Source organism: Aristolochia californica, unplaced genomic scaffold (genome assembly GCF_029961685.1).
Source record: "Aristolochia californica isolate CCGP_79_NKW_82.1479 unplaced genomic scaffold, dmAriCali1.0.hap1 SCAF_14, whole genome shotgun sequence".
NCBI classification, from domain to species: Eukaryota; Viridiplantae; Streptophyta; class Magnoliopsida; order Piperales; family Aristolochiaceae; genus Aristolochia; species Aristolochia californica.
Window position 1 is genome coordinate 7,246,026 of NW_027181815.1, and position 16,298 is coordinate 7,262,323.

At 41.2% G+C, this 16,298-nt stretch overlaps 3 protein-coding genes across 5 annotated transcripts; 2 read left to right on the top strand and 1 right to left on the bottom strand.

The window, feature by feature from the left end:
• The first annotated feature begins 1,364 nt into the window (after positions 1-1,364).
• LOC137950738 (uncharacterized) lies at positions 1,365-8,867 on the top strand. 3 transcript variants are annotated; one of them, XM_068797344.1, is made up of 4 exons: positions 1,365-1,571; positions 1,687-1,786; positions 2,449-2,715; positions 8,561-8,867. In XM_068797344.1, the coding sequence occupies exons 1-4, from the start codon at positions 1,459-1,461 to the stop codon at positions 8,672-8,674; spliced, it is 594 nt and encodes a 197-aa protein (XP_068653445.1). In that variant the 5' UTR covers positions 1,365-1,458; the 3' UTR covers positions 8,675-8,867. The 3 variants fall into 3 exon arrangements, with proteins under 3 accessions (XP_068653445.1, XP_068653446.1, XP_068653447.1); XM_068797345.1 differs by lacking the exon at positions 8,561-8,867 and adding an exon at positions 6,642-7,164; XM_068797346.1 differs by lacking the exon at positions 8,561-8,867 and adding an exon at positions 6,137-6,529.
• A 713-nt stretch (positions 8,868-9,580) lies between these two features.
• Positions 9,581-11,455, bottom strand: LOC137949839 (late embryogenesis abundant protein ECP63-like). The gene is made up of 3 exons (XM_068796044.1): positions 10,583-11,455; positions 10,296-10,420; positions 9,581-10,197 (listed from the first exon to the last, which is right to left on the bottom strand). Exons 1-3 carry the CDS (start codon positions 11,432-11,434, stop codon positions 9,909-9,911), a joined length of 1,266 nt encoding a protein of 421 aa, XP_068652145.1. The 5' UTR covers positions 11,435-11,455; the 3' UTR covers positions 9,581-9,908.
• A 430-nt stretch (positions 11,456-11,885) lies between these two features.
• LOC137949840 (probable phytol kinase, chloroplastic) lies at positions 11,886-13,855 on the top strand. The gene is made up of 6 exons (XM_068796045.1): positions 11,886-12,168; positions 12,247-12,314; positions 12,396-12,527; positions 12,632-12,747; positions 13,277-13,391; positions 13,494-13,855. The coding sequence occupies exons 1-6, from the start codon at positions 11,923-11,925 to the stop codon at positions 13,675-13,677; spliced, it is 861 nt and encodes a 286-aa protein (XP_068652146.1). The 5' UTR covers positions 11,886-11,922; the 3' UTR covers positions 13,678-13,855.
• The last annotated feature ends 2,443 nt before the right edge of the window (positions 13,856-16,298 follow it).

Genomic DNA, 16,298 nt, shown 5'->3' on the forward strand with positions numbered 1-16,298 from the left:
ATAATAGAGATAAAATTAAACACAGTGATAGATATAAAAATAATGATAGAGATAAAGATAACTAGTGTTTGAATTAGAGATAGAATCAAATTGTAGAGTCCTAATCACCTACAATCTCTGTGTAATTTCTATAAATAGTTTACACCTGATCAATAATAATAACGACAATATTGTTCTTCATTCCTATATTCTAGACCAGAGACAATTTCATCAATTGTTAGTGAAACCATCATTTGTACAGTCAAACATCTGCAGAGACATAAGAAGCTGAGGAAACTAGGAAAAGAAGGAAGAAATACTAATTTTTAGGATTCACCAAGGCTGTCATGCTGCATAAGGACACAATTACTGCATATTAATTCGTAGACCATTTGAAATTTATTACCTTCTCCCCATGAGATCGTGTTTCAAATGCAAAAAAAAGAAAAGAAGATGCTGGTGAACCCATGTGTTTGTGGGAATAATTTGCCGAATCCACCATTTAAAGCATTGTAAGATAATTTTTATACAAATCACTTGCAATGTATCTGCAGGAAGAGGTCCCTCTGAACCCATGTGTCTGTGGGGATGTTTCTTCATCTAAACCAGTTATTGAGATTCACCCTTTTGATGCTCTAAGCCAGAATCACCATTTTTTTTTAGGAACAAAATGATCATTGGTGAATTTCAAACCCCTTAGAAACTGTTTTTGATTTTGCCATAGGATTCATCTCTTGCTAGAGTCATGTTGATGGCTTTCATGTCTTGTAAAGGGTTCAGCCAAAACCATTAGCTGGGTCCATCAGCCATCTCGTTTTGGCTGAAGGGGGAGTTCTTTAGTTATAGCTTTCTATAGTCCCCTTCAAGAAAAGACGAAAAATTGGGAGAAAGAAGACCATCACTTACATAACTGCAGTCTTTAGCCGTCAGGCCTCCTACTTGACATTAGAATCTAATATCTTGCCCACGATTCTTTCAAACTCATACTACACCATGAAATTACTAACCTCAGTCTGTACATTGATGGAAACCTCAGTCCTCTTTTTGTTTCATTTGCTATTTGGAATCCACAAAAAGGAAAGAATTGGTTTATACAAACTCTTGCAGTGATCTTGTAATTTACACAGCCTCAATTGGTAACATACCAATTCCATTACAAAAAAATAACCTGTATAGGTGAGGAATTCCACCCAAGCTAACTAGTTGTTTCTTCACATGATTCTTGTATAAAACAATTTCTTCAGTAAACCATTTCTTTAAAACAATTAAGATTGAAATTCACAATTTGTTGGCAGAGATTTAATATTTTCATTAAAAAAATTATGCTTCTGTAGACGATTCGTGCCACGGCCGTTTTACGCAATTGCGCCCGGCCGCGAGGGCCGCGGCTTCTAACTTCTGTAAGGCTTCCTTTACAACCCGAGCCCGGTAGCAGCTCGACGATCTGTTCGGCTGATCTTATTCTACCTCCGCCTGAAGATGGGAAATGCCGTTCCTCTTGCTCCTTCTTCCTTCCTGTTTTTACTGCCCCTCGTTCTCCTCGCGTCTTTCATACCCGTCGCCGTGTGTGGTAGCCATGTCCAAATGAACAGGTGAGTCTAACTTGGAGCGTCTCATCACCCTTCAAATGAAAATTTGTGTTGCCACGATCTAAGTAATTCTTGCCGTGACGACTAATTGGATAGAAAAGATCTGCTCTCACTGCAGGCCTAGTCGATCTTTGATGAGCTTTCGCGAAAGAAAAGGCAACACAACCTTTGAGTGCTCTCCTGCCGGACCATGTGTTTCTTGTCAATACTCAGAGAAGGTAAAGTTGTTATCCAGTAGAATCTCCTCCTATCTTTCTTCTAGTTTCTTTCCAGATATTCTAGCTACTGGGAGATTGCTTTACTCATGTTAATTGTTCCGGAACGAAAATCTTCCTTTTTTTCATCAACCGTCTATACTTCCTGATCAGTTACTGATTTCGTGACGTAGGGGCATCATCAATTTTGTTATAAATAAAATTTGCACTGCGTTTAGCCTTTTCTGATATGTTTTTTTTTATTTCTATATTAAGAGTTTCATTTTTATATAGTGTTGTTTGTCTGCTACTTGATTTTCACTTTTCTCTTAAAAATAATAATAAACAAATACTTTAATCTTTTGAATTTTTAGATGGGGGCGTATTTAATTCAGGCGCTGAAGGGTTTTTAGAGAGTCTTTTCTCCGTTTTTTTTTTTTTGTTTTTTGTTTAGGAAGGACCCTAAAACGATATTTGTCTAAAAATTGGTTCAATCATCATACTTAGCTTGCATTCCTTCAATCCTGTAAGTGATTTATGATGATCAATAAGCATTTATGTAACGTCACACAGCCTCTGAATTTGTGTAACCTTATATTTCCATTTTTTGCTGTACACGCTTGTTCTTCCTCTGATATGTACCATTAGTTGTTTTCTCAGTAGAATTTTGATGATCTTACTTGTAGAATGTTGAGAAGTACCGCTGCAGTGAAACTGGGTACCGTATTCCTCTAACATGTGTCGAGACGGAAGGTGGTGCCAAGAAGGCCAGAAGCAACAGGAGGAGGTCTATACTGGAGGGTGGAAATTTTGTCACTTCTCTACAACATCTCAGATGGAGAAGATTACTGGATGATTCCTCCAAGTCTGATAATGGGAAAAAGACTTATGTTACCTATAGAAGCTGTGTGCCTGCAGTAGATGAAGAAAGGTTGACAGTTCTTCGTTTTGAGGTACCAAAATTTGATCAGATGCATGGTTTTCCTAGTTTCTTTTTGCTTTTTGTAGACTTAAAAATATTATCCCGAGTATATGTTGCCATTGCATCTTTCTTTAGAATTATCCCCCAGTTTTTTAGTCAGCTGTGAATACCAAAATAGTTGATTAGAAATCGCCCAAAACAAAGAGGACAAAATACTAACATATGAAAGCTTTCAAGCATCAGAATCTCTTCTATGCCCTTTTTTGCTGTTGAATGATTCTGAGGACGTGGACTGCATTGTTGTGAGAGACCCCCTGAGTGTGGTGATGTCAAATTTTTTTAAGGACTACCCTTTCAAGAACTACCCATGTAGAATTTCTGATTCCTGGGAGGGAAAATGTTGAAGCAAGCGTTTTAGCAGAGAATCAGGTATTTTAGATCTTCTGGTCAATCTTAACTTCTCTCCTGGCATTCTTGTGGACCTTACTGGATGGTCTTGAGATTAGCTTCTTTTACTTCTCATTAGTTTCTTTTAGGAACATAGCGCTGAAATATTAGGACTCTTGCTGGTAAACATCTAGCTTTCATAGGTGGAGGCTTTATTGAGGAAATAAGAATGGTAGGGAGAAGATCATCACTTGTACAAGAAGCCAGGAAGAGAAATGAAGAAGAGCAACCAAGGGCATCATAGATGCAAAACCACAAATGAGCTAGAGGAAAGATCAAGAGTGCCCTTAAGGGCAAACAACAATGGGAGCATCTCTATTTGTTCCTTCTGTAGCCTGATTAGCACATTGGGAGAGTGCATCCTTGTAGCTAAGAGAGAGTGAGCAAGGTCTTTAGTTTCCTCAAAAGTGGAAGTAGTCGCCAAGGTGGTTCAACCTCTTGCGCATATGACCCGTGACCACCTTAGAGTTTCTTTTCAACAATGACATGGTAAAGTGAACTTCCCTTTATACAGCCTCAACTCATGCAAGAGGAGCAGGGAGCCTGATTTCAGCCTTGATGAATTGGCGGCCTATTGGTCCCAAATGAGAGTGGATGTCCTTATGATCATTAATAAAAACACTTGTGTTAGGAGGTTCTTGGTCATCATAAGGGCTTCCTTAAATAGTCATTCTGTTTTGTTCATAGCACTGAACAGAGAAGTTGTTAAGCTTAGGGCAAATGTTAGTCTTGTCTTGAGTCTGGTGCATCACCTCTTGAATGACACAAAAACAAGTTGGAGTTGTTGTTGAAGGTTAGATTGAGTTCCATCCAACCCGAATACACTGAGGAATGATCACCAACATCTAAATCCAAAGATACTTGCCCTTCTTAGGGAGAAACCAAAATTCACGATAATCAATTCTCTGAAGGAAGAGGGACAAATCTGGATCTCACTACAGCCAAACATGGAGCCCAAACCTGGAAAGGAGAAATTACTGTAGACAATTAGGTGATCATTCTCATTCATCTCAAGGCCGGAGCTTACAGAAATTGCTCAGATTCTGCATTCCCTCCCAGCAAATCAAAGTTTCTTGATTTAGCAGTGGAGCAATTAAAAAGGAGGATGTTGGAGTGTATTTTTGTTTCCCAGCTTTAGGTTCAATGTTTATTGGAGAATGGTGTACTTGGTCATTTCTTAAAGTAGGTAGAATCCTTTGGAAGCTAGCCATAGCTGCGGCCCCATGGGGGTTATGGTTGTTTCTTAAAGAAGGTAGAATCCTTTGGAAGCTGGCTATAGCTGCAGTCTCATGTATGAGTGCACCTAAAGAACCTACTAACATTCAATCATCTCAGTGGAAATGTTATATAGCGTAGTTGGCATTCAATATTGCCCTAGGCTAGTGTTCTCAAAGGTCAGCCCCCTTTCCCAAGCACAATCACTTATAGCATTGGATACTCATTACTTCACCAGTCATGTCCATTCATAAATTACACAATGGCTTTCCCCTTTGGAAGGTTAGCTGAAGTTGGAATTTCAAGAGAAGTGCTGTCAGAAACACCACTAACACCATTTTGGCCCGGCCTGCTGTGATGGTGGCACATTTAGAGACCGAAATGGATCCATACTTCTTGCCTATGGGAACCTAGCCAGTACAGATGACTTGGAAGAAACCTTTGTGCTCTCGTCAAAGGTGTAAAAATAAGTCCATTACTTCTCTATCCATTTTGGAAAAAAAAAAAAAAATAATCTCTGTAACTGTAGTGATTGAGGGTGATTTTGCTACTGTTATTTCTCGGATGGTAGTGAAGGCAGCCTGGCGGGAGGTTGGGGTACATTTTTTTATGTAATCTTAGAGTTTACTCAGCCAAGATCATACCTTGGTCACAAATTCCTCAATCAGATAACTCTACTTCTGATGTACTGGCAAAAGAAGGTGCCTCCTGGCAGCACCTACCTGTTGGGAGCACTATACCGCATACTTAGTGAAGCACATGACTAATGGCCTTTTATATTGTAGGCTAAAGCCGTCACAATGTAGAAAAAAAGGGAGAGATGACACCTCACCTATGAAGATGCATCTTATAAAAAGACTCAGTAGCATGCATACTCCGAGGAGACCTTTTAAAAACTCTTGTCTTCACCATGGCCACTAATGTATTCAGATCCCACAAGGAGTATGAATGGTGTATCTCTGCCCTTCTTAATGAAATCTCTTGCTTATTGTGTTTTTAGAAAAATGAGTGTGAATGACCAGATTAGAGAGCTTCCTGGTCAGACAGGTTCCTTTTCAAATTCAGGTGCTAGTCAGAAGGGCCCTTAAAGTCTGCTAATAGGCAAGTAGGCGCCTCCACTAATCTAAAGAGAGATCTGAAAGATTTGGTATGAGCCCCTGAGCCAGCAATCTGAATATGGGGACCCGATAACTGGATCAAACCCTAATATGAATACCGAATACCTAGGTTGCAGATGCCCTTCAGCCTGCTTATAGCTTTTAAATTGAGGAAGCCAAGCAGAAGTTAGCACATAAGGATACCAAACATCATTGAGATGCTGATAGTTATAAACCACCTTTTTCCTCCAAACTCCGCAGGGCATATTTTTCAACATTCTACTGCAGCAAGCACTTGATCAAGAGGGTCGATTCATGTTCTTCACTTTTTAATTTGCAAGCCCCCAAATTGCTTAGGATGCAAATGTCATGTCACTTGGCTCAGATGGTTTCAAAACGTGTTAGGCTGGTCTATGTAAAGTAAATGGTGGTATGGCTTTAATTTTCACGGTCCGGTAGCAGGGCAGGGGTGAGAGCAAAAAGTTTCTGGACAGTCTAGCTGGATTTGACAAGGGTGAGGTGGCCTGCCTTGCAAAAGGGTCAATTTTGCATATGAAATGAGCTAGTTTACTTTTTTCTCAACTTAGGCAGTTCATTTGTTTGGTTTAAATCTCATGGTTTGAGGTCTGTAGTTTGATTTATTCTGGATCTTTTTACACTTTTTTCTATTCTTTTTTGTATGGCCATGAGAAGAGGGGATTCAGTGGCAGGTGCTCCTGAGGGCTAAAATTACATAAAAAAGAATACAAAAAATGTGACAGGGGAGCTAATAAAACTAAAATACTGTGAAGGAAGAAGACTAAAAGGGCGTGGGAGGTGCCGATAGCAAGGTGTTGCCAGGTAACTCCTTTCCTAGCCAATGCATCTGCAATGCTATTAGCATTCTTAGAAAAATGCAACCTAGGAGAATGCTATCATATGGCTTGGGCCAACAACCGGGGGAAGCTTAGGAGAGATGGTCTGACCCCGCAGCTGCCGGTCGGGACAGACATGAAACGGGGCAGAGCCCCCCCACAAAAAAAAAAAAAAAAACTACCTTTTAGCACTTGCGCTTTGCATTCTTTCTATTCCATCCCAATCCATGTGTTGAATATCCTGTTGTTAACAAGTTCTTGGATGTTTTGATACCTTATGGTTCAAAGGGAGGACTTGATGAATGATCTTGATGTGGAATATCCATTTGTCTGAGTTTGATTAGATCAATTGGGGCAGTCATTCAAAAAAGAAAATTGATCAAAGTGAAGAACTGCAGCATAGTGAAGGATGAAGAAGTTCAGAAGCTTAAACTTGTGAGTTATTTATTTATTTTGAGAGTAAAAGAGAAGTGAGGATTCACTGAAAAAGCTTAAAGAAGAGCAAAGAGTACATAAGCATAATTACAAAGAATATTAAAAAAAAAAAAGGGGACCAAAGGATACATGAGTAATAAAAGATGAGTCAATCACAAAGGAAGAGAGTTGCTAATAGTGAGTTTCTAATGGGAGAATCCTTCCCTCGCCTGCAACACTATTTGCACATCGTGGGCTAAGCTGCCGCTGATCAGTCAAGGAACCACAGTATCCTCAAATGATCTGAGGAAGCATGTGTTCTTGATGCACAAGCTATAATAATTGAAGAGGAAAACAAGGTAAAAAAAAAACTTGGCTGGAGAGAGACTTTTCACAAGGTAAAAAAAAAAAAAAGAGGAAACAAAATTGAAGACCAAACTAAAGGGCTTTACTGGAGAAAAGGGGCAATAAAATAGTAATTGATTTTTGTTTCAGTATGGTTAGAACAGAGCTTATAAGTTCGGTCATCAATAATTTTATCTCTTCTATGCAATTTATAAAAATATAAAAGCGACTCTAATGTATAAAAACATAGAATGATGCCACCCTAAGCCCTGAACAATGCACTTGTATATACAAAAGGCAAGAACTATGCTACTCGAATGTGTAAAAAATATTACAAAATCCTTAAAAATGCTATTAAAATAATATAATATTTTTAATAATACATACACTCAAACACAAATTACTGAATTGCCCTTTTATGTAACGTGTAATTGGAAGCGTATATTGAATTACCGTTACCTGTTTCTATTCCATTTAAGAAATGATGAATGTGTAATTAGGTAAAATTACCCAAATTCCTAGTTGGTTCACTCTATTTTCATTTCAATAAATAAACAGTGAATGAAAAATCGTGTAAACTGGTAAAATTGACACTCCAAGTAGGGGTAATCGTATTTGTTGTAGGATAACTTCTTTGTCATTCCTTATTTTTTTCTTTCTTCATGAAACTATTCATGTTGGCTGTACATTTCCTGAACTTAAGATTTCTTATTCTGCTCAATGCTGTTTGTCTGATGCTATTGATCTTGAGGCATTTGCCATCTTGTGAATCATGAGTGACAGTCTAGAATAAAGCTTGAGCGTTAGTGTAGTTTGCTTTGGGCTGATTATGTTATGAAAATTTTAAGTGAATATGTAGTTATGACGATGGATGAAGGGGGAGTCTGTTTCCATTCCTTACTTTTTAAAGAGGGAAGGAGGCTGGACTCAGGTAAGGGTGGGTGCACCCAACTTTTTCCTTCTTTAAAAACAGAGGTTACTCACCATATTGCCACTACACCTAGCTTCTTTACAATGATGCAGGCTTTTCAATTATAGAATCCAAGAACTATAATCAATAGAAACTTGTTTAAAATCAACATCAACAATTATATTCCGATAAAAAAAAGTATAGAATTAGAAAAAAATGGAATTAAATGTGGTAGTGAAATTAAAAAGTAGGTGCACCAAACTTGCATGGACTTGAGTGCAGACTCCCTTTTTCCATTTTTAATATATAGCTAATATCGTATATGGTGGGCTTCCAGTGCTCATTTATAGGCTAGAAGTTGGATTTCTGGTTAGAAAAGTTAAAAATCTTCCCAGCCAATATTGCCCCCTAAAATCCTTTGATGATACTTGTATCTGTTAAAAACTAACTTGCAATTGTCATTGTGATTTAGCTATGAAGATTTACAAGCTTTACCATGTAGTACATTTAGCTTTGGGTCACCATGTAGTACATTTAAATGTTAGTGAATGATCAGCTTGTACCGACGGTTCCTTGCATTGTTTTGCTCATCAGGGAATGATACTAGGTCTTCTGCTTTTAAGTGCTCTAGTTGTATGCATACGGAAGCGTTCAATCAACATGTCAGGAGTTGGAGCTGTTAGAATCTTTACAAATTCTAGGTTCTAAGCAGATCTTGTGGAACAGAATACTACGTCTACTGTTGTAATAATTACTGTAAGTCAAATTTGTAATTTCTACGGATACACTGCTCAAAGTAGGCTTTTTTCTTTTTTTTTGTATATGATTCAATTTATTCAGTAAGTGATGAGAGGTCTCGTCATTTCCTTGATTGATGCCTTCCTTTCCTGTTGATGCTGTCATTGATCTTCTTCTTGGCTTTGTTGTGCGTTTTTTGGAGAAAAAAGGAGGGGTTCCTTCCTTCTTGTTCCCTCTATTGACTAATCTATAATTTTATATTTCTAAATGTAATATTTCAAACAACATGACAAAGAGATTTGCTATATACTCCAACATTACCAGGCAAACCATTTAGAGGGATGGATGAGAGGGTACGATTGCAAATTTGCTCTTTGTATTGAACAAGTAAATGTGAACATGTTTTGTATTTCATGCAGTTGGAAAGGTCCTAAGAGTTCAAACACTGTCCTTTCAAATAACCATAGAGAGCTTAGGTGCGATTTAATGGAAGCCATGGAGAGCTTAGGTGCGATCTAATGGAAGCCACATGTGCAGGGTAGAGATGGAGATGGAGAGATCAAGTCATTTGCTTGAACCTTTGTTTAAGAACCATTATCAATAGTTACAGACTTATTTGTTGGGCAAGGGAAAAAAGCGAATAAATTACCAATCTTTTCAGTATGCTGTTCAGAGGCACTTCGGTCAATAATTCAAGGATGGTTTCTCCAGCCAATTAACCACTAAGATAAACCACTTCCTACAGTACTTAGGATCTTCTTCATCACAAGTGAAGGACAGCACTTCCTTGAAGGTATTTTAGATGATCAGTGAGGTCTCCAATGATTTTAAACTATTAACTGAAACAAATCAGTTTTACCAAACAAAAATCAGGAACCAGTTTTACTCGATGACAACAGAGCAAGTCAAATTTAGAACCAGTCCCGACCTGGGTTGTTTAAGGTGGGACATGGAGAAGTGCATGGCAACCCTCCACTGCTACCCTCGTTCAACCATGCACAAGCTAATACCAACTGTTGAATCATCGTACAGAAACATATATCATTACACCTTTTAATTACTTTCAAAAGAGGAAACATAATTGTTCTAAAAGAGGAAGCCACCAACGACAACCACACCAGAAACCTTCAAACACTATTCACCATTAAAACCAACTCTTCCAATCGAAATTGTTCGCAGAGAAACCCGCAATCGTCGCTCCTGATCACATTTTGCCATGCCGATCCACACGCCCAGTTCCTACGCCTCCAATCTTCCCGACGTCATTGAAAGTTTGTCCCGTTTCCTGATCTGCAAACTTCACACGCTCCGCGACATCATCGAGAGGATCCTCCTCTTTCTCCGTCACCGCTACTCGGCTTCCTTCCCTCTCTCTACCCTCTCCTTCCTTTTGTTTCTGCTCTGCCGCCTCCTTGGGACCAGTCAGTTTCTCTTTGATGGCCTCCGTGACACTTCCAATTGAACTGAATATGGTGGTCTTGCTCGCCGTTCCCCTTCATATTAACGCAGTCAATTTTCATTTGATTCGTCTCAATCATGGGATCATACCATTTAGCTTTATGATACTGTAAAGCAAGAAAATGGGTATTACCTTTCTCGTGCAGTATTCTGATCTGCTTCCCTCCTCTTCCTCTCTTCATCAGCTTCGTCCTTCTCACGCAGTCTCAGATTTTCCACTGTCTTCCGTGCCTCTCCCTCGATGTCTCTCGGAGTCTCCTGTTGAAATACGCAGAAGCAAAAGACATTCAAACCATTAATTCCTCATAAGATCAGACATGAAAGACATAATATGACGACAACGGGTCGAACTAACACTGAAGCTAAAATTGGAATACCATATGATTTTATAAACATGTTCTGGAAGTGTGCGAATCTTACCTTAGCTGCTTCTGCCGTCTCCGCAGTCTTATCCTTCGTCTCCTCCTTCCTAGCGGTCAGGTAATCCATAGCCTTCCTTGCTGCTTCCGCTGCAGAGTCCTTCATTTCAGTGATCTTTCCCAGAGCAGTATCCTTCCCCTCTTTTGCCGTCGCCTTGGCGGAGTCCTTGTACTCCCCCATTTTCTCTGTAGCCTCTCCCATTTTTTCTGCAGAAGCATCTTTCCCTTCTCTTGCCTTCTCTGAGACATACTCCTTGTATTCTCCCACCTTCTCTGCAGCAGTGTCTTTCCCTTGTCTTGACTTCTCTGTCGCTTTATCTGTATACTCCCTCGCCCTTTCAGCCGCCGTGTCCATAGAACCTCGAGCCTTGTCGGCGGCAGAGTCCTTATACTCCCTCGCCTTTTCAGCCGCCGTCTCCGCAGCGCTTCGAGATTTCTCAGCGGCAGAATCTGTATACTCCCCAGTATTACCGGCCGTGGAGTCAGCCAATTCTCTGGTTTTATCAGCAGTGGTGTTCTTCATCTCACGGGCCTTTTCGGCGGCCGACTCGGTTGCACGTTCGAGTTTCTCCTTGGCGGAGTCGTTCGTTTCGGCGGCATCCTGAGTCTTTCCAGAAGCAGCTTCCTTTGCATGCTGGTAGGTGTCTTCAACGGCCCTGAAGAGGGACTTGGTGCTTTCTTGGAGGGTACCGAGCACGCCGGTGGGCCGGTGCTCCTGCTGCTGCTGATGGTCGTCCTCCGTGACGGAGGCGTTCTTTTCCCTTTCCGCTTGAAGTCTGCTGTCACGTATCTCCTCGGCAGCCCATCTAATAGCAGCCTCAGCTCGTTCTTCCTTTTCTTGTCTGGAAGCCATGATCAATCTCCAACTCTCCGTTCTTGCTTGCAGTTTGCTAGTCTTCGGCGTGAAAGGTGAAACGGCTGGCATATAAGGAGCAAGAGATGTCCATAGAGCTGACACGTAGGTTACGAAAAGGAGACGTGTCGCCGGCAGTGAGGTGTCAGGACACGTATTAATCTATCATGAAATAAAACGTGGCATAGGGCATGAGGTACGTTGCATTGCCTTACGCATGTTGGAAGAGACGAGGCTCATGGACTGTGGACACTCGTGGCAGTTGGCACATGTGTCACTCGAGAAATACACGTGCTGTTGATCAGTCAAAATTTGAGTATTTACTTAAATAAATTAAAAAAATAATTATTTGTGTTATTATGTTAAAAAATTTAGATAATATTGTAAAATTTTCCTTTTTGTAATAATGATTCCTGTCCAATACAACGGGCTTCGATAAACCCAAGGGGAACTTCCCTGCTGAATGCCCTCCTGAACTTTCCCGGGCAATGGCAGTGTCAGTCATGAGCCAGGGAGCATCGCTCCTCTATCGTCCTCCTCCCATCCTCGTCAGACCTACCACCCCCCTCTTCCTCCCCCTCATTCCATTTCCTTCGCACGCGCTTCGCCCCCGTTTAAGTATCTCTCCCCGCGCAGTTCTACCCGACGCCTGCGCGCTTGCCCTCGTCGGTGCCGGTGGCTACTCCCTCGTTCGCTGTTTTGATATTCTTACGGAAAAAAAACTTATTGGACAGGTTAGCCTTTATTGTACATTGGTCTCTGTTTCTGCTTGTTACTTCAGCTCACTCTTTCTCTCTCCGCTCTTAGATCAGAAGCTGAGCAGGAAACTTGTTCATGTCTTCTCTGGCCTTCTCTTTATGGCCTCTTGGTCAATCTTCAGGTGAATATTTTAAGGCTCTGTATTTTCTTCATTGTTGTCTCTATTCTCTACTGATTTTCACTTTGTTGCCTAATTCTGTAGCGATTCCTTCGAGGCTCGTTTCTTTGCTGCCTTCGTTCCTTTCCTGAACAGCGGCCGTCTTCTCATTCATGGTCTGTCCATCGCAGTGAATGAAGATTTAGTGAGATCTCTCTCTAGAGAGGGGAAACCCGAGTAACTACTTCGACGGCCATTTTCTGCCTTTTCTTCTTTTTTATGTTAGGTCTTCGAGTTCTCATTTCGTTTCAAAAGCTTTATAAAAATGTATGGTTTTCCAGGGAGTTGCTTCGGGGTCCCCTCTACTACGTCTTGGTGCTCATGCTCTGTGCTTTGTTCTTTTGGCGCAACTCTCCTGTCGGTGTAGTTTCGCTGTCTATGATGTGTGGTGGGGATGGTAAGTTTGACGCGGTACAACGCTGAGCTTTCATTCCGATCAGTATTCCGGGATTTTGTTGAAAGCATTGGAATATTTAGGATTGGAAGCATTCTTCCTTGGTTCTATGCTTCACAAGTGAAAACAAATTAGATGTGCGAAATTGCATCTCTAAACCTCATGTTACATCAGATCCTTCTTGTATGCTACTAAGGTTTCTCTTATTTTCAATAGATAAATCTCAGTAAGAGTGGTATTTACTAATTGATATGCTAATAGAAAAAAGGTGTTATTTAACATTAAAAAATGCATATTGTCTGCTTTAATAGTTTGCATTTACTAGAAGTGATAATTTTTAGTCTAAGAATTATATAACTCTTTGCACAACCTTATGGAATCGTGAATGTAATAATCACTTCAGCTTGAACTTCATATTAGGAAAAGCTATGACTATTTCTTCATTGCTACTTGGCTTTTTTGCCAATTTTTTAGTACTACTACTGTCACTCTCCTTCAGATTTCCTTAGAGATGTCAAATTTTTCCTTGCAGGATTTGCTGACATTATGGGTCGGAACTTCGGATCAGTAAAACTTCCATACAACAAAGAGAAGAGTTGGGTTGGAAGTGTTTTCATGTTTATATCTGGTTTTTCAGTCTCAATGTTGTAAGTTCCAATTTTTTTTATTGAATTGCCATATGAAGAACTGGTTATTCTAAAGGAGCTTTTCTGTTTTGGTAAGCAATGAGCTGCTTTCATCCTATGCAGAATGCTTTATTATTTTTCGATGCTGGGGTATATGCAATTGGAATGGGCTACAGCTGCAAAAAAGGTGGCTTTTATTGCCTTGGCAGCCACAGTGGTGGAGTCACTTCCATTTTCTGAGGTAGTAGATGATAATGTATCTGTTCCAGTGACAAGCATGTTAATGACTTTCCTGTTTTTCTATTAGTGGCTAGTCCACCACATTGAGCTTGCTTGACAATAGCAATTGGTTGCAATACCAGGTGGGAGAGAAAGAAGTCTACTGTAGAGGAGTTACCTTAATACTGATTGTGTTGGACATTTACCATGAACTACTTTTTTCTTTTAACTCCTCAACTCTGAAAAAAGTTCCCAAAACTTTTGTGTACATGATTTATATGTCCTAATGGTGAAACTTGATATCGTGGCCACTGGATGAAGTCCTTTAAGAAAATAAAAAACTTCAAACCATGAAAACATCTCATGTTTCATTCATAGAATTTTCAAATGGCATGTATACCCCAATGACACTTGAACCTAAGACGATCGATTATTGCTCCTCCAGTCGAACACTGTATGTTGGTAATCTCCTAGGTGATATTCGTGAGAGAGAAGTGGAGGACTTATTCTACAAGGTCTATCATGATCTGTGAAGGAAACAAGAACGGAGTGATGCTGGAGTGGCGTTCGAAGGAGCGAGATGAGGAACCACCGTCAATCGGGAAGAAGGCCCTATCGAAAGCTGGGGAGCAAGAGAAAAATCGTTTCCTACCTCTCGGCAAGGCAGATGATGCACTTACTCCCGACACAGTGATTCCACAACGAACAGATGATGGAGACAATCTGCAGGAGACAAAGGAGGATGAACCCTGGAGCACAGTGAAAGGAAAAACAGCCAGAAGGAAAGAAAACGGGAAGCCAGGAGACATAACATGGCGATACGGCGACTCTGCGATCACAATGACCCTAAATCAGAAACGAAATAACAAGGTGGTGAGAATCACGCTACGGAACGGCCGGAAAAGTTCTTTTATCTCGATTCCCATGGCTGCAATCTCGGATTTCACCCGCTGCTTGGATGAAGCTCTTGCCGGCCACGACCTGAGACTTCGGGAACTCAAAATTGGAGACATCTCTTTCTCCCTCTCTGTATTCAGGAAATATGGCATCCGAGCTGAAGGTGATACAGAGAAGAGAGCTCACCATAATGGCTCGAGTATACCTACCAGAGACGCTCGAACAGATCCAGTGTTGGAAGGAGATGTGAACCGTAATTCTGGACATCGGAGAGAAGCATTCTACATATATCAAGCCGACGAAAGGGAAAATAAATCTTCCTCCCATCAACGATTCTCAAAATTTCCCCCCGTTTCCCCAACCCATTCAGAAATGTCAAGTCCCCCAACCACCGTCTCCCCCCCCCCCCCCCCCCCCCCCCCCCCTTACTATCTCCCGCATGATATAGCAACTCCCGACCATAAATTTACTGCCCGGAATCTTCAAAAATGGAAAGAAAAATCTCAATGTCGGCTGGATCGTAGAATCGACCTCTGAGAAATGGAATTGCGACAATCTCAAGACTTGGTTCGGTGATTCCTTTCGAACCCAGCCCATGGTTGCGACGGTGGAGTCGTGGAAATGGCTGGTTCTTCCACAATTGACGGAGGAGATGGAAGTAATCCTGGAAAACAGAAACTGGCTCCAAGAAGAAGACTTATATGTTTTGAAGTGGACAAAAACTCCAATATGCAAGCCCCTTGGCCAATGGATCTCGATCCGCGGCCTTCCGATCGAGCTGTGGACGACGAAGGTTCTCAACGAGATTTTTGCAACATTCGGAAAGATCATCAAGTGGTTGGACGCCACAGTGGAGGGAACAAACCTTGAAGTTGCGAAGGCATTCATCGATCCAAACTCACGCTGGAGCGAGAAGTGTTTCCAAAAACTCTGTTTCGGGGGAAATTTCGTGTGGATAGAGGTATCTTTCGAGGACCTCTGCATACTGTGTCCACCGGAACATCGCCGGACGCGAGGAAGAAGCAGCACGACCTCAGACTCAACTTATCAGAGCCCTGAACAAGTCAACTCGGGAGACATGAGTCTGAATACCTCCCACTCAAGTGAGTCATCCCCAATCCCGAGTCCTGACTCAGCTCTAAACTCAAAAAATTTCTCAGCGAGGAGCTATCCCGGGATTCCCCCTATCCCGAGACCCACAGACTGTGCGTCAAAAGTTTCAATTTTAAATCTGGCTCCCTCATCTGGGAAGACGGGATATGTGCCAGAAACCCCTCTACCGAGAACCACTGACGGTGCATCAGAGGGTGCTCTCCTGAGAAATATTGATGGTGTGGCAGAGATTTTTAATTCAAATCAGTCTCTCCAATCTGGGAAGACAGGAGGTATGGTACCAGATATTTTAACCTCAGGCCCAACTTCCGAAAAAGAAAATGGGGGTAACGTTTCAGATCAGTACCCTTTCGGAAATTTTAAAAACCCCACCCCACTTTCAACTTCAAATTTGATGAACCAGGAAGCAATTCTGAGACCAGATTTTGCCTCGGAATTCAAGCCTACCCACTCCTTGAGTGCGCAGGGTACGCAGAACGAGATTCAGCCCGTCCCTGCTTCTCCTGAATAGTGCTCTGATTATGGCTGTTCTTCTAATACCGGCAGTGGTATGGCTGATTTTGAAAATTCCGGAAATATCTTCTCTCTTTTCTCCACCTCTTTTTTCTCACCTTTCCCCGAACCCGTCAAAGATTTGCTACCTGATTCCCATTTCCAGAAATACCCTTCCCCCCAGAAAGATCATCCCAATGGCCCAGA